General features: G+C 44.1%; 1 protein-coding gene across 3 annotated transcripts in view; it reads right to left on the reverse strand.

Annotated features, from left to right (window-relative positions):
* SLC4A11 (solute carrier family 4 member 11) overlaps positions 1–26113 on the reverse strand; it is a 726210-nt gene that overhangs the window by 63413 nt on the left and 636684 nt on the right. For all 3 annotated transcript variants that reach the window (XM_029593900.1, XM_029593909.1, XM_029593918.1), the window contains exons 10-13: positions 19655–19780; positions 18962–19075; positions 18446–18578; positions 7285–7358 (exon numbers count right to left, since the gene is read on the reverse strand). In XM_029593900.1, the coding sequence (XP_029449760.1) occupies positions 7285–7358; positions 18446–18578; positions 18962–19075; positions 19655–19780 (447 nt within the window). The remainder of the gene's footprint in view (positions 1–7284; positions 7359–18445; positions 18579–18961; positions 19076–19654; positions 19781–26113) is intronic.

The following is a 26113-nucleotide window of genomic DNA, read 5'->3' on the forward strand; positions in this document are numbered from 1 at the left end:
TTCCGAGGCTCGGGGCACCGGATCAGAGAAAAAACATTTATCAGTGACATAGCCCCAAGGACTGTTCCACAAGAACATGGTAGAAGACGAAGACATATGCCTCTGCTGAGAAAGGAGATGACGCTGGGGCCACTCTCGCGATGTCCTCTCACCTCAGAATCTGACCAGGAGTGCAATCCTAGGCCAGCCCTGCAGCTGTGGAACACAACTTGTTATGACCGCCTGGAGGGAACAATACACCCACACCCTCCAACGCCCAGGCAAAAGAGGATAATTGGAAGTTCTCCACTGCGAAAGCGCACTGGGCGGACTCATGTCATGGTAACCCATCCACGGATGGTGGCACACCTATGATCTTGAGCGCCGAGTTTGTGGGAGAAATCCCACGCCCCAGAGAAGACAGAGAACCATATGCTTGAGTCTGTGGCTACATGCCACTCCACAACCAAGCACAGAGTGTATAATGACCCCTCCCCTGCAACTGCTCCTCAGCATTATGGGCTGACGTGGAGGCTGAGACCATGCCAAAAGATGGCAGAATTCTGGTGTGACTGAGTACTGCACAGCCAGGAAGAATGCTGCCTGGCAGCGACAGAGGCCCTTGGAACAGATGCCTAATCTGTTCCAACTGTGCAAGCTGCACGTCAATGCCACAATAACTCCAGCTGAGTGGAGAGGACAGTGTGACGATGGTGTCCCTAGCACCACTTGCACTCTGGGTAAGTCATGGTGGAGGGGGCATCTATGGTGTTACCCCCTTCAATACCAGAGAGCGCTCTGGGAGGCGTGCCATTGAAACTGCGGCAGAACCAGCTCACCTGCGAGATCCATGGGGAACGACTGCAGCAAAGTCCCTGGCGAGTGCAGGTGCTTATGGAGGACAGCGGACATGTCTTGTGATCTATATGCAGTTTGCTGGTAAATAGCACCATTCCTGGCGCCACCGATGCCCACAGACTTCGATCGCCCGGGGGCCCCAACGCACAAAGGTATGGATAAAAGAAGCCATGGGCGTCTGCAGAGAGAAGCCATGCATCCTCCCTGACAGGTCATCAATATCAAAAGGAACCAATGACTGCTAGTGCCGACAGCAATTTCCCTTGGCTCACCGATTCGTCCGGTGGTGTCAATGATGCGAGCTCGATGGCTCAGCAAGCACTATGGCTGATGAGAGCCTCACTAGCATACAATATTGATGATGTGCGCATCTTGGCGGGCCTCCAACACTGGGATTGTTGACTGAATGGGGCAGTTCTGTGCTTTCCAGTGCTCTGTAGTGGACACTGCCCCAGAGTCCTGAGGGCACCGGGCCACTGCTTACAGATGTTCCAGCGCACCAGGATGCCCTCAAGTAGGTGGTGACCCCTGTGCTTGATCCGTAAAAGGCCAAGAACCCCTGCACCCCCCCCCTCCCCGAGGGCTGCAGGGCCATGCCAGGGCTTCAGAGAAGGCATTGAGGTTGCGCACCTCGACGACCTAGTGGGGGGTCGACGACATTGGGGGCTTGCCACCGCTTTGACCTTGCCAGCCCCTAGGGTGGCCATGCACACACCTTGATGGATCAAGGGTGTCGATGGCATCAAAGACCCCGGGGGCATCAAAAGCACCATGGGCATCGAGAGCACAGGGGCATCGAAAGCACCATGGTCACCACAGCAATGATTGCAGTGAGGGTACAGAGGCAACGAGAGTTGCGAGTGCACCGAGGCATCGAATGCATCAATTGTGGCAAGTGCCCGAGGGCACCGTGCCAAGGAGTTGAGTGCTCCAAAGGAACTGTGACCTCGAGTGTCTCAAAAGCACCATGGCATCGAGTGCATCGAGAGCACAGAGTCATCGAATGCACAGAGTGCACAGTGCTGAGGGATTGAGTGCACAGATAGAAACATAGAAACATAGAAATGACGGCAGAAGAAGACCAAACGGCCCATCCAGTCTGCCCAGCAAGCTATGCACTTTATCCATTTTTTTTCCCTTTTTCTCTCTCCCACCTGTTACTATTGGCTTCCAGTACCCTCCAGCCCTAATTCCCCTCCACCCCACCACCAATTTAGAGATCAGCTCCGCATCTGCATCCAAGTGACATCCAGCTCAATTAGGGGAAGCAACCAAGTGACATCCAGCTCAATTAGGGGAAGCAACCGCTGTAACAAGCAGGCCACACCCTTGCCCCATACTCTTACCCACCCTGTTTTTATTTTTTGTTTGTTTTTTTTATTTTTTTTATTGGAGATAGCAGCCCTCCATCCTTCCGCTCCGTGAAGGTGGAACACTAACTACTGGCCACTGGCATCCCGCTCCGTGAATGCCTCTGTGGCTACTGCCGCTCCATGCAGATTCATCGAGTGCATCGAGGCCACCATGCAAGTGCACCAAGGGCTCCGTACCGAGGTATCGAGTGCATCGAGGGCACTGTAGCATTAGTGCGCCGCATCACGGCACCATGGCACTGAGGGCATTGAGGCCTCGATGTCCAAACCGGTGCAGCAAGAGTCCAGTTCCACCGACACTGACGGCCACCATGGTATCGTGGGTGGTCACACACCTTGATGCACAGAGGGTGACCCTGGACCTTGATGGCGTCAAGGGAACCATGGATAACCGAAGATGGATCCTGTCCCAATGTGGTCCCAACATCGACGCGTCTGACGAACAGTTCACTGGTCACAGCTGTGCAAGGGCAACCGTTCATGGGCATGGCACTCAAGTGTGGCAGGAAGCTGCTAGCCCAGGCTCCACTCACCCTCTCTCCCAGGGAGATTGCATTGCCAAGGCCGGCAAGCAGGAAGAGAGGCAACATCATCCAGGGCTCCCGCCCATAGAGACTTGTTCCTTGACACGTGGGGAGGATGAGCTCTCCTCCCCACAGGAACGGCATGTCCTCAATCCTTCCACCGTCTGAATTCACTGATGGTGAGCGAGCCTTGGAACTTCAGCCCAGGTAGAACTCAGGCAAGTCCCCAGGCTCAGCGGCCTATATGGATCTCCGATGGAGTGCATAGTCCAGTCCTGTCAGCACTGTGGAAAAAAAGAGAACAGAGAGCAAAGAGAGGACACAAAAACCTGCAGGAGCAGTTTTTGGTTTTTTTTTAATAACTGACTGTCAGGCTGCACAGGGGAAAACCCACCATGCGGCCAGCAGACAGTTGAAAAAAGAAAGAAAGAAAAGCTGCAGCTCTAGAAACAATCACTTACAAAACTGTAAGAAGAGAGCAAAGCTGAATACTGTGAAAAACATTTTCTAATAAAAAAAGAATCACGAGCTCCACAACCGCAAGATTACAGCTCCGCGGGAAAGAAGAGACTGAGGGACTCTGCCTAGGGGCAGGATGATGACTACAGCTGCACATGCTCAGTAGGGCATGCTGAAAGCTCTAGAATCTTTGAGATCAAATTTCCATGCCGGGCTGTATCCGATGATGTCACCCATGTGTGAGGACTACCATCCTGCTTGTCCTAGCAGAATGATTTTAACACAGTCCTCTTAGCAATGATTCTTTTGACACCGGAAAAGTAAAATAAATTATGAATAGAGGGAAAACTAGTATTTAAATCGTTTAAATCCATTTGCTTTTGCAGCTGTTATTTTTTTCTCTCTCTGTTACCTATCTCAGAGCCAGCAAACCTGGCAAGAACAGGAAAGGGAATGGAACTACAAGCATTGACATAGAAAACCCTGGGTCAGGCAGGACTGTCACTGTACTGCCCCACGTTGAGCAGCCTGAAGCCTCTTACCAGCTGCACAATTTTTCTTAGGGTGTAGGTTTGTTTTAAGGTTCCAAGGTAAAAATTCTCTTGACAAAAATGATTTTCCAGTCTGTATCCCAGACATTAGTAAATACTGACTGAATAAATAGTGATAACCTGCCACCCATCCCCACCACATTATCATTTTAATATTTTTTAGCTGCACATTAAAAAATGATTTTGATGAAATCTTTCCTAAGTTTATTAAAGGAATAACTGAAGACAGTGGTGAAGTCAACAAAGTACAAAGTACATGTTCCTAGCACTGGAAGCGCACTGTTTAGTTCACGCTTCCAGTGTAGTTTATACGAAGGCTGCTCTGGAGATTGCGAGGTGTGGATAAATTCTGATCCCGCTCTCTGCAGCAATTTTTCGAATTCTCGGGAACGGCAGGAGGTAGGGGCCTAGGGGGTGGAGGGGTATAGCCTTGAAGATATTTAAACTGCGGGGAGGCAGGGGGGAAAGGCCCGGCAGCAGCTATACAATTTTTGTTTTTTGAGAGAACCCGGGAAGGGGAGGGAGGTGGGGGGCAGCAGACCGTGGCACGTTTTAAAAAAAGGGATTGAGGGTATGGGGAACATGGCCCAACAAGACAAGATTGCAAATCCCTTTACTTTTTCTTCCACATTTATTTTTGACGGTGCTGCTAATCCAGATATCTTTTGAAGATATCGGGATAAATAGCCAGTTATCTGGATAATTTAGCCAGATATTTCTGAAATTCTGCTAAATTAGCCTGATATCTTAACTCCTTCCCAAAACACTCCTAGAAACACTTCTTTTTTTATCCAGCTAAACTATAACTGGATATGTGGCTTAATATGCCAATCTTGCCATTTAAACAGATAACTTGTGAGTTAATAGTCTAAATGTTTTTTGAATGTTGACCTCCATGTTTTCTGTGCAGAAACATGGTTTATATTTATAAATGATGTTTTTATGTATACTAAGCATTTTTTAAATAATTTAACTTTTATTGGCATTTAAATCATTCACAATAATGATAAACTTACAAGAATGTATTTGATCAATGCAGAATTAACACAAGTAAGCATAAAAGAAAAATACAATTAGCAGATCAAATATCAATCCCTATTATCAAGAAAAAAAGGGAGTGAGCATAAAGAAGAAAAAAAGTTAAGAAAATCACTCAAATAAAGAATAGCCAAATCAGCTGAGATTACGACTAAAACATGGTAGCCTACCTTTAATAATAAACAGAAGTCCAAATAACTAAATCTCAGCACTTTTATCTAAAAAGGTTTCCCAGTGTAGCAGATGGGTAAAAAAAAAAACGTATTCTTTTGAAAGGTAATAATGCATTTACAAGAATACTTGAGAAAGAATCTGGCTCCAACACAAGCACCACCATATACGTTAGTACACTTTATTTTAAACAAAAAAGGAAATCTTTGTTTTTAAAATATTTTTTTTTAAGTACTAGGTCTTCATCTTGTGTGTAAGTAAAAAGAAACCAACAACGTTGCATGCACACGTTTATCATCCAGAGAAGCTTCTAAAAAAGTAGGCAAATTCAGACTTTCAAGCTGTAAAATATCAGTACTTCCTACTTATCTGAGATTTCTATGACACTAACTTTAAAACAATCGCGTGGGCACCCATATACACATCTATATGGATGCACGGCAAGATGCGCTCGCCTACGCATATATATGTACGAATCGCAGGGGTCGCACAGGCGCGCATTCATTCATCCAGGCGGAGGAGCCGGTGGCGAAAGCAGCCGGCTCCTCCGCCTGGATGAATGAATTCATTCACTGCCGGTGGGGGCTGCCTCTCCCGGCAGCCCCCACCGGCAGTGAATGAATGAATGCGCGCCTGTGCGACCCCTGCAATTCGGCGCTCAAGGCGTGACGTCACGGCATGTGACTGCCTTGAGCGCTGAATCGCAGGGGTCGCACAGGCGCGCATTCATTCATTCACTGCCGGTGGGGGCTGCCGGGAGAGGCAGCCCCCACCGGCAGTGAATGTGCGCCTGTGCGGACCCGGCCTAGATTTATCACGCGACCACCCACCGCCCGCCGGCCGTCTCGAACTAACGCGTGTCCCCCCGCTGCCGCCGCCGCCCGGAACAGGCGCCCACCCGCCCGCGGCCTAGATTTAACACGCGACCACCCGGCTCCCGCCGCCGCCGGCCGCCTGGACCCACGCGGCCGTCTGAAATTAACGCGCGTCCACCCCCCGCCGCCCGGAACAGGCGCCCACCCGCCCGCGGCCTAGATTTAACACGCGACCACCGGCCCCCCGGATCCCGCCGGCCGCCTGGACCCACGCGGCCCTCCGACAGGTATTTAAAAATTTTGATTTTTACACTTCCTGGTACCTGTCATTTCAAATGTCATTTCAAATGTCATTTGAAATGACAGGTACCAGCGCACCCTGGTTACTGTATAGGCGCTGTATTAAGCGCCTATACAGTAAAATGGGTTACGTGGCCATAACCCTTCCCTACCGCTTTAAAGCCGCGGCATGCATTTGCATGCGATTAGAGGAGAGTATGGGGGAGTTAGTGAAGAGAACTGTGCGTGCGGGGAGGAAGGGTGCGCCTGACACTACCTCACTGTTTTTACCGCGGCCTTACTGGATCGAGCCGTATATCAGCCCCTCTATTGGTCCACTGAAGAAATGGCACAGTTACACTAGTTTTAAATAGTACAGTCAAGAGGGGTGAGGGGGTTGACAGAGGTGACAATAAAACTTTACAGTTCAAAGAGCCTATACCTGATAATAGAGGAGAAAGTTCATGTCCTTACTAAGTCCTTTTGTGTTTCTTTCATAGTTTTGATCCTCTTAATTTCTAATGTTTGGCATTCTTGTGTACTTCTAAAGTTCCCGTTAAGTACACTGATTGTATTAAAGGGAATTTTAGAAGTACACAAGAATGCAAACACAACAGTACTTAAGGACATTGGCTCTCTCACCCATTATCAGATATAGGCTCTTTGAACTGTAAAATTTTACAGTCAGACAGCTCTGTCAACTGAACCCTCCCCCCCTCCCATACTGAGCTTTAACAGGCATATAAAAATAACCTAAGGACTAGCTAACACTGTACTATTTAAACCAAGCGAAACTATGCAGTTTCTTCACTGATGTGATGAAGGTAACATAGCTTTTGAAAGCTAGTCACAGAGGAAGAGATTTAGTTGAATACATGTCTCACCTACAACTTGTTTCATTTAAAACTATAGAAATAAAAGAGAATAAACTTCTAATTTATGTTTAATTAGATCTTACTAAACTACATGAATAAATGAAAGAATATGAAATAAAAGGAACCTAAAAATAGTCATCAATCTAATAAAGTGCATACTATCGTAGTCTATAGAAATGAAAAACACTTTTAAAGAATGGAATACATTTTGCCTGAAGTTCTATCAATGTCAATTCAATGACAACAGTTTAATTTGTTTGGGTTGGGTGGAGGCGGTTGAATGAGAGAAAGGAATGTCATAAAGGTTTTTTGTTTAATGAAATAAACACAGAGCAAACTGTAAATTATTTTACTGCACTTACTTTTGATAATGCCTTTTAGTGCATCAAGCACAAATGTTATGGATATAAAAAGTGCTATGATTTCTTCTGTTGACCTATAAAGAGATAAAAGAGACAAATATCAATTAAAAAACATAAAAGGCTTTATTTGCATGTCAGTACTACATGCACAGCAGAAATCATTAGGATCAGTTTATCTTTCTGAGTGGTAATATTCTTTGGATAAAAACATCACAAATAAGAATAGACAATAAATAATAATAAATGAGACAACAATAAAGTTAATGCCTATAACAGGATTTATGTTTATGGTTTGAAGGCGCTGACCGTGAGACTTTACCTTAGCACTGTATGTTCCTTCCAATGCTAGGAAAAATCTACTTCAATGGGAAAATAAATCAGCAACACAAGCAACACCATATACATTAGTGCACTTTATTTTAATCAAGTAACTGAAATGTACCAGTTTTGATTCTTGCAACAAGCTTCCAAAGCACATGAAGACAAATGACACTTCAATGATTTAATTAAAAGCGAAGATTTGCAGCACAAACCGCAAATAGTGGATCTCTCTACCAGAATCAATTGGGTAAATTTTCAAAACAGCTGCATTAGTGTAAAGTACGTCGCCATTTTTAGCACTCACACATAATGTGAATATCTGCAACTCCAACTTAATATTGGTTTATGGACCTTTCCTCCAGGAACCTGTTCAAACTGTTTTTAAACGCAGATACATTAACAGCTTTCAGCATGTTGTCTAGCAAAGAATTCCAGAGCTTAATTATATGTTGAGTAAAAAAAACGTTCTATTAGTTTTAAATGTATTACCTAGCAACTTCATTGTGTGTATATCCTAGTCTTTGCACTTTTTGAAAGCGTAAACAACTGATTAACGTTTACTCATTCCACTCCACTCATTTTATAGACCTCTGTCATATTGCCCCCGGGTTGCCTCTTCTCCAAGCTGAAAAGTCTTAACCTCTTTAGTCTTTCCTCACAGAGGAATTGTTCCATCACCCTTCTCTGTACCTTTTTCTAATTCTGCTATATCTTTTTGAGATGTGGTGACCAGAATGGTCGCACCATGGAGCGATACAGAGGCATTAACATATTCTCTGTTTTATTCTCCATTCCTTTCCTATTAATCCCTAGCATTCTATTTGCTTTCTTGGCTGCTGCTGCTGCTGCACACTGTGCAGAAGATTTCAACATATTATCCATGATGATGCCTAGGATCCTTTTCCTGAATAGTGACTCCTAATGTGAAATCTTGCACTGTGTAGCTATAATTTGGGTTTCTCTTCTCTAAGTGCATCACTTTGCACTTGTCCTCATTAAATTTCATTTGCCATTTGCATGCAAAGTCTCTCAGTTTTGCAAGGTCCTCTTGCAATTTCTCACAATCCTCTTGTGATTTAACAACTTTGAATAATGTTGTGTCATCAGCAAATTTGATCACATCACTTATTGTTCCTATTTCCAAGTTATTTATAAATGTATTAAAAAGCAGTGGTCCCAGATTAGAACTCTGGGGCACTCCACTATTCATCTTTCTCTAATGGGAAAATTTACCATTTAGCCCTACACTCTATTTTTTATTTTTTTAATAAGGTAGCAATCCACAATAGGACACTGCCCCCTATCCCATGACATTTTAAATTTCTTAAGAAGTCTCTCATGAGGGACTTTGTCAAAAGCTGTCTGGAAATCCAAATATATTATATCAACTGGCTCACCTTTATTCACAAGTTTATTTATGCTCTCAAAACAAAATATAGCAAATTTGTGAGGCAAGACTTCCCTTGAATAAACCATGTTGGTTTTGTCCCATTAAACTAGGCTTTATGCTCAGCAATTCTGTTCTTTATGATAGTTTTCTACCATTCTTCCTGGCACAGATGTCACACTCACTGGTCTGTAGTTTCCTGGATCACCCCTTGATCCCTTTTGAAAAACTGGCGTTACATTGGCAATCCTCCAGTCCTCAGGAACCATAGACTATGTTAATGATAGTTTACAAATTTCCAAGAGCATGTCTGCAATTTCATTTCTCAGTTTTCAGCACTCTGGGATATATACCATCTGGTTCAGGTGATTTGCTACTCTGTAGTTTGTCAACTTGCCTCAGTATATCTTTGAGGTTCACTGAAATTTATTTCAGTTCCTCCAAATCATCACCTTTGAATATCATTTCTGGCATGGGTATCTTTCTTACATCTTCCTCAGTGAATATTGATGCAAAGAATTCATTTAGTCTCTCTGCTATGGCTTTGAAATCCTTAAGTGCTCCTTTTACCCCTTGATTATCTAATGGTCCCAAGTGACTTACTCACAGGCCTTTTATCTCAAATGTACCTGAAAAAGTTGAGACTTTGCTTCCATGACAAGCTTATTTTCATACTCTCTCTTTGCCTTCCTTATCAATGCTTTGTATCTAACTTGCCATGGCTTATGACGTTTCCTGGTTTCTTAATTTGGATCATTTTCCATTTCTTGACAGATGTTCTTTTAGCTTTATAGCCTCTCTCACACCTTTTAACCATGCTGGTAGTCATTTAGACTTGCTTTCACCTTTTCTAATGCATGAAATACATCTGGTCTAGGCTTCCAAGATGGTATTTTTAACCAATGTCCATGCCTGATCTAAACTCTTAACCTTCACAGTTGCACCTTTCAGTTTTTTCCTAACCATTTTCCTCATTTTATCATAGTCACCTTTTTGAAAGATAATGCTGTGGCAATAGATTTTTTTAGTGTCCTCTCTCCAGTTATTAAGTCCAATTTGATCATACTGTGATCACTATTGCCAAGTGGCTCCAACACTGTTACCTCTTGCACCAAATCCCGTGTTTCACTTAGTACTAGGTCTAAAATAGTTTCCCCTCTTGTGTGTTCTTGTACCAGTTGCTCCATGAAGCAGTCATTTATTTCATCTTGGAACTTTACCTCTCTAGAATAACCTGATGTGACATTCAGCAAGTCAATACTGGGGTAATTGAAATCACCCATTTATTACTGTGCTGCTGATTTTGTTAGCTTCCCTAATTTCTTTTAGCATTTCATTGTCTGTTAGTTCATTCTGGCCAGGTGGACGGTAATACATCCCCCCTCTGCTTTTATTCCCCTTTACACCTGGAATTTCTATCCATAAAGATTCAACATTGCATTTTGTTACCTGAAGAATTTTATCCTGTGACTCCATGCCCTCTTTCACATATAGTGGTACCCCTCCACCAGTTTGATCCATCTATCATTTTGATATAAATTGAACCGTGGTATCATAGTATCCTAATGATTATCCTCCTTCCACTAATCACTGAGATACCAATAATTCTACTTCTTCATCCAGTGCTATACACTCTAACTCCCCCATCCTATTTTTTTTTTAGACTTCTAGCATTTGTATACAGACATTTCAAAGTACATTTTTTGTTTGTATTAACAATCTGCTCATCAGTAGACCAGGATAATTTGGTCTTTCTGCTCTTTACTTAAAGATACCTGGTCCATAATGGCATTTATTGCAACCTCTCTACTGGGATGCCCTAATTTCCCTGTTTTTCTTAGTATCCTTCAAAGATAAATAACTGTGACCCATGCGCTTCTGAGCAACTGTTGCCCGCCCCCATCATCTAGATTAAAAGCTATGCTCTCTCCTTTTTAAAGGTTAGTGCCTGCAGCCTGGTTCCACTCTGATTAAGGTAGAGCCCATTCTTTCATAAAGGGCCCCCCACTTCCCCAAAATGATGCCCAGTTCCTAACAAACGTTTGTCTCATCCACACATTGAGACTCTGCCTGCCTCTGGGGTCCTCTGCATGTAGAACGGAGAGCACTTCTGAGAATGCTACCCTGGAGAATGCTCCCTTCTGGTCCTCTTTTGTTGCAGAGTGTGAGGCCTCAGGAAGCTGGGTCTGTGGAGTCTGAAGCTTGTATTTGCTCACGATGACATCTGGAGTCCTCTCCTGAGGGATGCTGGGAAGGATATGCAGATGACCCTTCCGGTCTTCTGCTGCTGCAAAGGGTGTGGGGCCTCAGGAAGCTAGGTCTTTGGAACATGAATCCTGGATTCGCTCGCGGTGACCTCTGGAGTTCTTTATTGGGGTAGGAAATGCAGATGAGCCTTCCTGTCCTCTTCTGCTGCAAAGAGTGTGGGGCCTCAGGAAGCCGGGTCCATGGAGCCATGCATGCTTATAGCTGGATTTGAGTGTGGATAATTTTCGAAAAGCCCTTTCGCTCAGGTGAATTGGTATTTATCCAGATAAATGGCTTTTGAAATTACTTCTTTAATTTTACACAAGCATCAAATAATGCTCTGGCATGGAAATGAATTTCAGAACTGAAGTAAATGTAGATAAGGTGTAGCTTTATATTCAAAACCTTTATGTATTGCGCACTTATTGTCCCAGTTTTTCTTCCATTTTAAAATACTGCATTGTACATCCTTATTGAAGTCAAATCAAATTCATTTAACTTCAAAATTCTATAGTACCACAACTTAATAAAATTTCAAGTCCACACAGGGATCCAACATATGGTGGTTCTCCTCTGAATTCTCCATCAGGGAAGAAAAATATTCTGTGAAAATGCAAAACTTTACTAGCAACTGCTCAGAACCACTCTCATTCCATACTATTCTCGGGCAATTCCCACACTTACTTTCACCCCATGCATGTTTATATTATATGCACTTAAAGCGACTGTACCCAAAACCCCCCAAAATAACCCAGAACTAATCTCACAAGATATTGCTACAGGCGAAAATCTTTTTACAGAACCTATTATAACAGTTATCAACTCAGGTTGCTCGTTCAGACTGCCTGGCATTAAGGGGTCTAAATGAAATAAATGCAACACTGTTCTTTCTGTAGCAATAATCAATCTATATCTTCCTCAGACCTGATTCCCCTACTCGCATCTGCTGGAGTCAGAAGATACTGAACTCCTGCAGAGGGGGTAGTAGTATATATGGATACGCCCCCTCAAAGCTTGTGCTGACTCCATCTGCTGGATTGGGGACATAACCCACTGTCTGGACTGATCCATGGTACTACAGGAATGAAAATTAGCAGGTAAGTAATAATTTTCTTATATCTTCCTCCTCCCCAACCAATGACACATTTGCTGTATCCACAACCGAGCTTATGTCTTCATTCAAAGGTCCTGCTGCTTGAAAGCGAGTCATAAATGGTACAGCTACACTTCTTAAATAATTTTCCATTATTCTTATAAATCTCATTGCTTTTCACAATACACACAATGTTGTTCATTTATTTTCATCTTATATAGGGTACCCTAACTCAGGACTCTTTCCAAGGACAAGCTGCAGCAAAGGAAATGCCAAGTAACAAAATGGCACAGAATAAAGCGAACTGAAAAAGTGAGCAAACCAGAACAAAGGAATTTTAAGCATCGGAATAAACAAGTTTAAAGAGGGCTTTTAGCTGAGAATAGAGAATAAGTTCGGAAACAACCCACTTACGTTTCCATCAATCACTTTTAAATGTATTTTACTAAATGCAAGATCGGTAAATTTCAAAATTATGATTCATGATTTCATTTTAGATGAAGTTAGGTTTTCTCAGCTGTGTTGTCCTGGTTTTTTTTATTCAACCACAGCCACGAATAATGGGCTGGGTGGTAATTATTTACTGTAATGCTATATCTCTACTTAATAGGTCTAACAGCCAGTTTCTCAGAATGTTTATTGTTGGTGAGTTAAGAACCAAGAGAAGCTTGGTATCCTTTTATTATTTTATGTATCCTGAAATCTTGGAGTCTTTGTGACTAAGCTTATAGAGTAATATCAAAGGCAGTGATGGAGTCTCCCAGAGAAATAGTGCTTGGAGACTAATATTTATGCAAAATCAGTTGTTTGAGCCATCTCATTTTATGGCTGCAGTGTTCACCTTAGGTTAAATTCAGTTAATTAGTGGGCATAATAAGAATAAGTGGAGTACAGCTGTGCTTTATCATGGTGGAATGACCATAAAATGGTTAGAAAGATTTATGCTGAGTGAAGAATGAGTCCAACTGATTTAAGCGTACTAGGTCATCTTTCCTCAGCATTTGTAGGAAAAAGAGGTAACAAATCTTTATGAATTTGTTGGACTTGACTGTGACTTTCAATACCATTGACCATGGAATTTTCTTAAGCCATTTAATAGATATAGGTAATATGGTCTTACAGTGGTTTCAATTATTATTAAATGGGAGATTATGTAATATAATTTTTGTTACTCGCCCCGCCTGCGCACGGGCCTGCTCACCTCCATGGTTCCACAGCGGGTCCCGGGATGACCTCCCTCGTCGTGGTTACTAGTCCTGCTAGGCCTCAGCGTCCCGCAGCAGCGGTTGCCGGGCCTTCCATTGTTCGTTGGGCTTGATGCCTAGGTTTGGCGTCCTCGGCCATGTTGGCCATGCCCATACACGTGCACGGACTGCCCGGATTCATGTAGGGCCAAGGGCGGGTCCTAGCTTCGCGGCACGTCCTGATTGATTCCCCGATATAAGGAAGTTCTTGCCTCTACTTCCTTGCCTTGGCAATCGGGTCAGTTTGTTCTAAGATTGCCTCTGCATTTGTACCTGTTCCTGCTTGTTCCTAGTCTCGTTCCAGGATCCTTCTGTTCCTGACACATTCCTGCATCCTAGTTCCTGTATCCTGCTTGTTCCTGTGCTTGTCTGTCTGTCTACCCAGGTAGTACCCTTGGACTGACTTCTGGTACTGACCTCAGCCTGTTCTTGACCTGCCTGCCTGCCGCCTGCCTCAAAGTCCACAGCTTGTTCCTGACCTGCCTGCCTGCCTCAAAGACCACAGCCTGTTCCTGACCTGCCTGCCTGCCGCCTGCCTCAAAGACCAAGGCTTGTTCCTGACCTGCCCGCCTGCCTCAAAGACCTCAGCCTGTTCCTGACCTGCCTTCGACCTCGTTTGACCTCCGGTATCTGACCCCTGCTTTGTTGACCACTTCTTGGACTGACCTCTGGACATTGACCTTGCCTGTCTGACCTCGTCTCCAGATTCCGGCTTTGTTCCTCGCCTTGTCATCATCAACACTGTTCTGGTTCTCCCTGTTTCAACCAGCATCCAGTTTTGAACCCGATTGCGCTCCCCCTGTCTCCATGGGCACGCCGGACTTTCACTCTCCTAGGAGTCCTTGCGAGGTCCACCTAAGTCCAAGCGGCCTGAGTCCATACGGGCTCCTCCTGGGGGGACCTCGGACTTCCAGTGGTGAAGCTCTTCCTAGTCTCTGTCTCCTCCAGTGTTCCGCCCCCTGGGGGCAGCTACCTCCTGTTTCCTTTCAGGAGGCGTTCCACCTCTGCCCCAGGACAAGGGTCCACCCCCGAGCGCAACAATTTTATATGGAAGTGCTATGCTGATATGAAACTTCTTGTTTCATTGGATCCTATGCAATTCGAAGTACTGGATGCAATTGAATAAATCAAAACTAAATCCCATGAAGACAGAAATTTTATGGTTTAATAGATCTAAAAATCAGGATATTTTAGATCTCATGTTAATTCTACTATTAAAAATCTGCATTGGTTACCAGTAAGTTTAAGTGTTCAATAAAGTATTACTACTGGCCTTCAAGGTTTTAAATGATTTAGGCCCCATTTAAAATTTCACCTTACATCCCCAATTATGGTCTTTTAGATCAGCACAGAAGCATTCCTCCATGTTCCATCACCAGACTTGACGACGACATGAGGAAGAGCTTTTTCTTGTGTGGTACCTGATCTTTGGACTTCTATGCTAAGAGACTGTTTGATTCTTTTTTTACTTTTAGACGCTGTACATATATTACCTGACTTTGTACAAGGCGCTTATCCGCAGATATTTGGACACAAGGATATAACACAGAATTTTAGTTAGAGCAAATATAAATTTAATATTTCATATCCTTGGGAGATACTACCAGGCTTTCAACAAAGGGAAAAGCACTTCAGCTTGTCTCAGCATTTGTTAGTCAGAGCTAAGTTTTTATAGATAAAAACCATGACAACATTTAGCAGCTCACGGGAAGGTCCCTTGAGCTGCCTCACTTAACCCCCAATGTGGCTGGACACATCCTGCAGTCAGTGCACAGCTCTCTGCCCCAAATGCCATCCAGCAAGGCCCGATACGCCGCCAGCTGCCTTACCTTAGGCGCACACGCATATATGTGCATTATGTAGTCCCTGGGGTGGGAAATGCTGAGCAGTGCCCTCTGATGACATCAGGCTGACCAGCCTATTTAAGAAAGGGTATTGCAGCATTACCTCGCCTCAGCAACGGGTCTCTTGCCTTAGCAGTGCATGTTGTCTTCAAGTTCCTGTATCCTGTGTTCCCGATTCCTTGACAAGCCATGCCTTGTCCTGTCTGTCTCATCTAGTGTCTTCTGTGTGTCTTTGTCCACCCTTGACCTGACTCCCGTATTCTGACTTCTTGCTTGGACCTGACCACGATTTCCTGCCGCCTGGACCTGGCCACCCTTGTCTGCTTCCTGCCCTGACCTTAGCCTGCCTCTGAGTTTCTTAACCTACTGCTTGCCCTGACACTGGCATGCCATAGACTCTTGCTTTATTCACTGCCCTAGAGACCTGCCTAAGTCCTGCCAGCCCCATAACCCAAAGGGTAAACCTGTAGGTGAGGCAGCTGTTATAGTGAAGCTCCAGACTGTCTCACTACAGGGCGCGTTTGTCAGCTGTTGGCAGAGGCCTCATACGAGATTGTGTCAACTACGCCACAGCACAAAGGTCTCACACCCATGCCACTGTTCACACAACTTGGGTGAATTAACATGCTTTTAACATACAATTTGTTTCCATTAACTTTTAAATTTTTGGTAATTTGTTTTAAAGGGATTTTGATTTGCATTTTTTGTGATTTATATTTTACTTACATGCATTTCCTTGGCTTGAGCATAATAATGGAAAAGCAAACCGTACATTGTAAAATAATATTAATAATCTCTTATATGTCAAGAGCAAGTATAGACCAAAATGTTAGATAGCAAAAAAGAGAGTGGAGGCCATTTTAGTGCAAGTTGTGCACCGGAGTATGAAACTGAGAATGGAAAGAAAGTGAATTAGAATAATGATGAAAGTGCAGAGATGAGGCAGTGTCTGCCAAAATATGCAACAAGTTACAACTGGAGAAAAACTTTCTTGTCATTAAGTTCAAAATTAAATATTGCTGTAAGTGAGCTCTCTTTAGTTACCAAACTGAAAGGAGGGCAATTTTCAAAAGCTATTTACTCAGGTAAAATTATGCATAAAGATCAACACTACATGTACTTTCACCTGGGCAAAAAGAAGGCAGCATGCATAGTTCTGCATTTTCAAAACTAGGTGCATTTTCCATGGAAAAAATACCCATAACAAAAGGTATGTGACAATCTGTGTAGGTGCTTTTTCCAGAGGCAACTTTCAAAGTAAAAGTACGCTCTGACTTTCCCTTTGAAACCTGGTACAAAGCCCATGGGTAGAAGTAACCATGCGCTTTCCATCAATGCAAGTAGGTTTGAAATTTGCACCAATAAGGACTAAACAGGTACAGATGGTCACATAAATGCTCTGGACTTCCCCTCTCTCTCCTGTGGATGAACTGTTTTAACCAGCATGTTTCTAATATTCCTGGGTCTACAAAATGCTACCCAAGGTAACTGTATATACAGTTCAGAGTCAGAACTGCAGTAACAGCTCTGTAGTGCTCCATGTTGCAAAAGCAGTACAGAGCTATTACTACAAGGCTATCTTCCAATTTTTGAACATGATGTTCTTGATTCTACTTGCTAAGAGTTTAAATGGTATCACACGTACATACTGATGGATCAGAAACCTCAGATGCTGAAATAAACAGCAAGTTAGCCTATTATCTGTGACCCTACAACACCAGAGAAAACAGCAGCTGTTTGTCTTTTGTTATTTCTGTCTTCAATTCCAGAAATTTGGTATTAATTTAATTGAAATTCAGATATATACTAATCCAGGTTTAGATTTTTGCAAAACTCTAGAAACATTTTTTCCATTAGTGTTATGCTCTCCAATTATCCATAAATATATTTTTTTCTTTTTTAAAGAAAACAAAATTGTGGTTGCTATGCTAATCCACTTGGATATATGGAATTAACAAATATGTTGTAGGTGATATTTTTTCATTGGACTAATACATCTGTGATAAGCTCTTTCGATAGTTAACCATGAAACAGGTACAACTTCTTGTAATATACAATCTGGAGCTAGAAAATCTAAAGAAAATCAGGAAGGATCTATAACCACTACTACCAGAGGAAGAATTACTGAAAGAAAAAATCCCTGCTCCCCTAGCTCTCATCTCCCAACAATCACCTACCTAAAACAAAAACTTATAAGGAGTAAGTTTCAAACAGAAACCCAATCAGACTGACCTAATGAAGAGTGAATGCTCTTGAAAGCAAGTCAAAGATGCATTTAGTCCAATAAAAAGATATTACCTACAACTTGTTTGTTGACCCTTAATTCCACATTAATCAAATCAACAGTGTTTACTGTGATTTTTTTTTAAACAAAAGTATTCAGAATTAACATTTTATAAAGCAGCATAACGCATTGCAAGTTGTGCAGCCATAAAAACACATATGCACTATTTGGGTGCTAAGGGAACAAAACTGAACAATATACCAAAAGCATGTCTATGTATCTTTATGACTGTAAACCCTGCTGTGTATTACTCTCTACATGTTATACAAGTAGTAAATTATTATTATGCTAAACTACATAACCGCTTATAGTATAAAGAAAACTAAGCAGCAATCTGATATTGAGCCATCTTTGTTAAATCAGTCATTCAAATCTGCTTTGTTCTATTGTGATTGAATATTGTCAGCTAAAAGTCATTTAGTTGTAGTAGCAAACTGAGTGGATGGTCTCAATCCAGATCACCTGTTTGCACATTGCTATAACACCATCACAACTCCCAACCAAAATGGCGCACTCATTAGAGAGGCCAAAAACTCAACCACTATGGAATCCAAATCATTCCCTCACTCAACAGGTTTACAGTATATTTGAATGGGGACTTCAGTCTCCTTTGATGAAATAACAAATGTACTCGTGTTTTGCAATACAGCATATCTGTCGCCTTTGCAAGCCAATTTCAGGTGCCATTTAAATCCATGACAAATTAGGAGCAAAATCAGTAAACATAAAAAAGGGACTTACCTTTTAAAAAGCTTCATCAACAGGCTAAAGTTAAAAAGGGAGTAGAGCACAAGAAAGCAACTGTTCCAAAGACCAGTCCAAGCATAGAATGCCTTAAAATCCAAATTATAGTCATCACAGATCCCTCTGATAACTGCAAAGTAATGCATACTGTCACTTATTATATGAGCAGAGACATTGGAAACTCTAATAATGCATGTTCTATGTACAAAGTAATAGACATAAGTTTCAGTCCTATATACATATATTTTTTTCTATCACCACCAGCAAACGACAGTTACCAAAAAGCCTTAAAATATCTCTAAACTGCTGAAGTCACTGCCTAAAATGAAACTTGAATTTGGAGCTATCTGACCCAGGTAATTGCATCTATTCCTATTTGACATAATAATCTGACAAAGCACATGCATGATGTTCTGCAAGTGACCTTTAGCAGTGTAGAGACGAGAAACTGGGCTCTAGTAACCTGGGTAGTAACAATCTGTCCTTTTAAAATTTGAATTTTTGAAAACCTACCATTAATATACAATGCCAGAGGAGCTGTGGTTAAAAGTACAACTAAAGGTTGCCCAGAAAAGAGAGCATAAATAAGTCCTCCAATGCACTGTCCAACAATAGTTTTCTGCACATCTAAAAAGAAAAGATAATTTAAAGGTAGTGGACATAATATTTTAACACTAATTTCTCATCACATTATAACATTACAGATACAGTTATGTCTGCAGGAGACATGCCAGGTATACAAGAGACTGAAAATTCAGGTGACTCATTCAGACACAAATAACGGTAATACGCTGGGTTTGATATGGCACCTTCAGTTCAAACAGAACTCAATATGCTGGACAATTACAGCATGAAACAAACACACATACTGACATTTCTGAAGTCTGCAGCATATTTCTAATATTTTAAATTCGAAACAGCTTCCAAAGGGAAGAAAGAATAATGTTGTTATTACTCTATTATAGTTGAGTAAACAGACAGGTAGATAAAACTGACTTGCTCAGGGTCACAGACAGGAAATTATTTGTCACTGAAAAAAAAAAAAAAAGAGACCTTGCAGTATTCTCTGCTTTTCCTGTGAGAATGAGGAATATTTGTGTGTGTCAGTATGTTAGATTTCTTCCCATCACAAAGAAGAAACCAAAATATATAGATATATATGGCAAATTTAATACTTGTTTAAAAAAAAAAAAGAGACAATCATACCAATAACTCCTCCAGTACTTTCGTCATTCAAGGATCCAAATGCAATGGTTGGTAAAAGGCAGGCAAAATACAGAAAAATCATTGTTGTGATGTACTTTCCAATTGCCTTATTGCTGCCAATAATACCTGGGGATAGCCAAACATCATAAAGATCAGAAAAGCAATACTTATGGCTAAATAAAGCAAATGTTGCTTACCTGTAACAGGAGTTCTCACAGGACAGCAGGATGTTAGTCCTCACATATGGGTGACATTACAGGATGGAGCCCAATCACAGAACACTTTTGTCAAAGTTTCTAGAACTTTGACTGGCACCTACTGGGCATGCCCAGCATGGCACTAACCCTGCAGCCAGCAGGGGTCCCCCTTCAGTCTTGTTTAAAAGCTACAGGAAGTGCCGAAAAATAAAATAAGAAACGTAACGAACCCAACACCGCGGGATGGCGGGCGGGTTTCGTGAGGACTAACATCCTGCTGTCCTGTGAGAACACCTGTTACAGGTAAGCAACATTTGCTTTCTCACAGGACAAGCAGGATGGTAGTTCTCACATATGGGTGAGTACCGAGCTGAGGATGTCCGAGTATGCACCAAATGTACCCAGGTGTGCAAGGCTAGGACTGGGTGAAATTTGGCCGGAGGCATCCTGAACCCTACCGGGCAGGCGGAAGGGTGTTGGTACATCAAGTTGTGAATAGGTTATGCAGGACAGATTGGCCGAAGATGGAATCTTGTCTTCCGGCCTTGTCCAAGCAATAGTGGACTGCAAAGGTATGGAAAGAACTCCAGGTGGCAGCCCTGCAAATGTCAGGAAGCGGCACCGAGCGAAGGTGTGCTACTGAAGTCGCCACGGCCCTCACAGAGTGTGCTTTAACACGGTCTTGAAGTGGAATGCCTGCTTGCTGATAGCAAAAGGATATGCAGCCGGCTAACTAGGAGGAGAGAGTCTTCTTACCCACAGGCTGCCCCAATTTAATGGAATGGAAAGAGACAAACAATTGAGTGCTTTTCCTGTGGGCAGCTGTACGGTCTAGGTAGAACGCTAGAGCCCGTTTACAGTCAAGGGTATGCAGAGCCTGCTCTCCTGGATTGGAATGGGGCCTGGGAAAAAAGGTAGGTAGTATAATGGATTGATTGAGATGAAACTCTGATACTACCTTAGGCAAGAACTAAGGGTGAGTGCGGAGTACTTCCCGGTCCTGCAGAAGTTTAGTGTAAGGCGGATAGGTAACTAGGGCCTGTAACTCACTAAAACTGCGAGCCGAAGTGATTGCCAAAAGGAAGATCACTTTCCATGTGAGATAGCGAAGTTCACAGGATTGGAGAGGCTCGAATGGTGGTTTCATGAGCCGACCCAAAATCAGGTTGAGGTCCCAAGAAGGGGCCGGAGGACACAGTGGAGGCTTGAGGTGAAGCAAGCCCTTCAGAAAACATGTTACAAGGGGTTGTACTGATATGGGAACATCCCCGACACCTGTATGGAAGGCGGCCACCGCACTAGCATGCATTCTGATGGAGGAAGTTTTTAGACCTGACTCCGACAAGTGCCAGAGATAATCTAGAAACTTCGTGATTAGACAGGTAAAGGGGTCAAGGGATTGAGAAGAGCACCATGACTGAAACCTGTTCCATTTGTAAAGGTAGGATTTTCTCATGGAAGGCTTCCGTGAAGCAATCAGGACATGGGAAACTGATTCAGAAAGGTCAAGTGGCTGAAGGATTAACCTTTCAACATCCATGCCATCAGGGACAAAGCTTGAAGATTGGGTTGGCGCAGGCACCCGTCATTTTGCGTAACCAGAAGCGGGTCCTTTCCCAAGGGAATGTGCCTGCGAATGGAGAGATCCTGAAGTATTGGAAACCAGATTTGGCGTGGCCAATGAGGTGCTATCAGGATCATGGTTCCCTTGTCCTGATGTAACTTCACAAGAGTCTTTGAAAGAAGTGGAAGTGGAGGGAATGCATATAGGAGACCGGTTGCCCATGAGAGGGAGAACGCACCTCTTGGCTGATAGTGTTGGCTGCGAGTGAGAGAACAGAAGTTCTCTACTTTGCGGTTTTGAGGTAACGCAAAGAGGTCTATTTGAGGGTAACCCCATTGTTGGAAGATCGAGTCCACTTTTGAGGGATTGAGAGACCACTCGCGCGGTTGAAAGGTGCGACTTAGCTTGTCTGTTAACACATTGTCCACTCCCGGCAAGCAGGTGGCCCTGAGGTACATCGAGTGGGAGAGGGCCTCCTCCCATATCTGCGCAGTTTCATGACACAGGAGGTAGGAGCCCATGCCTCCCTGTTTGTTGATGTACCACATGGTCACCTGGTTGTCTGTCTGAATCAGGATGACTTGGTTGGAGATACTGATATATCTTCAGGTTGGAGATACCTGAAATACTCTGAGAGCATATCTGATTCCTTGAAGCTCCAGGAAATTGATTTGGTGTTTGGCTTCCTCTGGAGACCAAGTTCCTTGTGTCTGCAGATTGGCCATATGGGCTCCCCAGATGAGGTTGGAAGCATTGGTGGTGAGAGTTATTTGAGGGTCTGGAGCCTGGAAGGGCAAGCCTTGGAGGAGATTGATCTGATTTTTCCACCAGGCGAGAGACTGACTGAGTGAGTCGGTGACGTGGACAATGGTCGACAGGGGCTGAATGCATTGAGTCCATTCTGACCTTAGAGTCCACTGCATGACGCTCATGGCTAGGCGGACCATTGGGGTGACCTGAACTGAGGACGCCATGTGTCCCAGTAGGATGAGAAAGCGGCGTGCAGTCGTGTAGCGCTGAGACTGCAGCTGGTGTGCGAGAGAGATGAGAGTGAGAGCTCGTTGTCAAGGTAGAAAAGCTTTTGCCTGCAAGGTGTTGAAGTCTGCCCCTATGAATGATAAGGTTTGAGATGGGACTAAGTAGGATTTGTTGTAGTTGATGAGAAATCATAGCGAAATCAGAGTGTGTAAGGTAAGATGTAGGGACGACAGAGCAGTTTGCTGAGTGGGAGCCCTGATCAACCAATCGTCTAGATAGGGGTAGATGTGAACACCTTGAATCCTGAGGAAGGCTGCAACTACTAAGAGACATTTTGTGAAGACTCGTGGTGCAGACGCGAGGCCGAATGGAAGCACTCGGTACGGATAGTGCTTGGGGCCTACCAGAAATCTCAGGTATTTGCGATTAGAGTTATTGCAATATGAGTGTATGCGTCCTGGAGGTCTAGAGAGCAGAGCCAGTCTCCTCTTTGTAGAAGAGGAAGAAGAGAACCCAAGGTTACCATTTTGAACTTTTCTCAATGCAGGTACTTGTTGAGGGCACGTAGATCCAGAATTGGACGAACGCCTCCCGATTTTTTGGGGATTAGGAAGTACAGGGAATAGAACCCTAGGCCGTGCTGAGAGTAGGGTACTGGTTCTATTGCCTTGGACTGGAGAAGGAGGGAGACCTCCTGTTCCAGAAGGATGGAGTGATCAGATGTTCTCCACATCAGTAGAGGTGGGGAGTCTGGTGGGATGGAGAGAAAGTTGAGATGATAACCTTGAACGATTATCGCTAGGACCCACTGGTCTGAGGTGATTGTGCCATTTCAACAACAGGTGGCACTCAATCGACCTCCCATTGGTATGTGAGGCAGTGGAAGCTGGATGCTGCTCTCTATGCAGGAGTCAAAAACCGGAAGCAGGGCCTGGCTGAGGAGCTGCTTGCGGCTTTTGTTTTCGTCTCTGACGAGACTGGGTTTTTTGAAATGGTCTCGCAAAGCGAGTTCTAGCCGGTGATGGGTAGGATTTCTTCGGACAGAAGAAGGATTTCTTAGTGTCTTTTCGGAAAGGCTGTTTTGAGGAATACTCAGAAGGCATCAGAGAGAGCTGTCTCAGGGTCTCATGACGGTCCTTGAGTTCCGCCACCGTTCGTTGAATTTGCTCACCGAACAGATTGTCTCCTACACAGGGCAGGTTGGATAATCTGTCCTGCACTTCAGGACGAAGATCCGAAGACTTGAACCAGACCCATCTTCTTGCCGAGATAGCAGCTGCAGATACCCTGGGTAGCAGTGTCAAAGATATTGTAAGATGATCTTATCTCATGCTTGCCCGCCTCAAAACCCTTGTTTACTAGGGTTTGGAGCTGATTTTGAAATTGCTGAGGCAGGGAGTCTGTCAAGTCTTGTATCTGCTTAAATAAGACCCTGTTGTATTGGGTCATATAGAGCTGATAAGAGGCAATTCGGGAGATGAGCACTGAGCCCTGGAAGACCTAGCAACAAATGGCATCTAGAAATTTTTGCTCCTTGCCTGGGGGAAAGAAAGTGTGGGGTTTTGATCTCTTTGCCCTCTTTTGGGCAGATTCTACAACCACAGATTGGTGATCCAATTGAGGTTTTAGAAAACCTGGGGCTGACTGTACCAAATAAGTGGTGTCAGCCTTCCTGTTGACTGGAGCAATAGAGCCAGGGTGTTCCCAGTTCTTTTTTAGGAGATCTAGAAGAACTTGGTGAATAGGGATGGAGGTTATTTCCTTGGGAGTATCCAGGAATTGCAATAGCTCCATCATTTGATGCCTGTCATCTTGTTCAGTCTGTAATTGGAAGGGAACCAATTCAGCCATCTCCTTCACAAAATTTATGAAGGAAAAGTCCTCTGGAGGAGAACGCTTTCTGCTTTCAGTAGGAGGTGGTGGTGACGGCAGGTCATCGGTGTCTGGTGAAGAATCATCAGTCCAGGTATCATAGGGATCAGCACCTGCCCCTCTAGGAGCCCAAGGGGGACGGGACGGTGGAATCCCTGAAGGTCCTGGTCTAGGCTCCGAAGGAATCGAAGGAATAATTGGAGGCACCGATGAAGGCATCGAAGGCTCCGGTGCAGGCATCGAGGGCATTGATGAATGGATCGGTGGCGCCGACGGATGCATCGGCATTGATGGCTGAGGCATCAGTAGGACTCCCGATGGAGGGATGCGGAATGGTGTTTCTCCTCCTGATGACAAGGTAAGCGGAGAGGGCACCGGAGCCATCAGTGACCCGGGATCCATCGGTGAAAAAGCGGCAATGAGCGCTTTCATCCTCAAGAGCAGTGGTGCCAACGCTGCCGGAATCGGGTCAGTGGTAGGTTCCACATTCAGTACCGGTGTCTGTGCCGGAGGAACTTGGAGTCGATGCATTGCCTTGTCGATGGCCTCCTGAACCAGCCGGTCCAGTTCTTCTCGGAGTCCTGGAGCAAGCAGCCCTGGCTCCGGAACAGAAGAAGGAGGCAGAGGCATAGCCGGAGGAACCACCGTTAAAGGCGGAGTCGCGGCTCCCAATCCCCTTTCGGGTGAGGGTTGCCTCGGTGACCTGGTCGCTGAAAAGATCGATGCCTTTTCTGGACAGGGTTTCTTCGACGGCGGCTCGGACGATGGCGAGGTCGATGATTTTGCTCCCTCGATGGTCCGAGACTTCCGATGTCGTTGGCAATGTTTCTCTCTATGATCCCCTCGGTCCTGAGGGGGAGTAGAGGTGGTTGAAGGCCGAGAAGTCGTTGATGCCGGACGGTCATTGGTCGGTGATCGATACTGGCGCAAAGTTGATGGTGCCGGCTTTGACGTCGTCGATGCAATAGACGGCATTGGGGTTTGAGCACAGAAGAGAAGAAGTTCCATCTTCTCCATTCTGGCCTTGCAACCTTTTGGTGTCATTAAGGCACATTTGGTGCAGGTCAGGACATCGTGCTCACATCCAAGACACATTACACAGACCTTATGAGGGTCTGTTATGGACATGGTGCGATTGCAGTCCAGGCACCGATGGAACCCCAGCGCCACGGCCATGAAAAATTTGAGCTGCGGTACGGTCGACGGCCAGTAGGCCGTGAGGTCCAAACTCGATGGGAATCGACCGAAAATGGGTAGAAAACTTACCGGAGTACCGCGGCTTGAAAAAATTGAAGGAGGGACCCTTGTGGGGTAAGAAAAGTTGTAGTAATTCCGCAAGGAAAATTCCTATCAGGAATCTCTGTGGAGCTCCTTAACCACGTGGCTACTGCTGCGTGGAAAAAAGAAGACTGAAGGGGGACCCCTGCTGGCTGCAGGGTTAGTGCCATGCTGGGCATGCCCAGTAGGTGCCAGTCAAAGTTCTAGAAACTTTGACAAAAGTGCTCCGTGATTGGGCTCCATCCTGTGATGTCACCCATATGTGAGTACTACCATCCTGCTTGTCCTGTGAGAACTTCATGATACACTATTACAGCAAATAATTTCACCAGTACTATAATGGCACACTAAAGATGGAGGAATAGCTCAACTACTGTGCTCACTGCGATTTATATAGCGCTTTTAACAAAATGCAAATCATTTTAGACCATGCTACCTCCATGTTTGCATAAATATGTGGTTCTCAATTGGCAATCGCAGAAAATTTTAACTTGGCTTTTTATTCTTACTTGATATATAAAAAGTACCATATGTAAATTGTTGGCTCAGTGCACTGCGGTAGTCAATAAA

The sequence above is a fragment of the Rhinatrema bivittatum genome, chromosome 1, assembly GCF_901001135.1.
Source record: "Rhinatrema bivittatum chromosome 1, aRhiBiv1.1, whole genome shotgun sequence".
NCBI lineage: Eukaryota > Metazoa > Chordata > Amphibia > Gymnophiona > Rhinatrematidae > Rhinatrema > Rhinatrema bivittatum.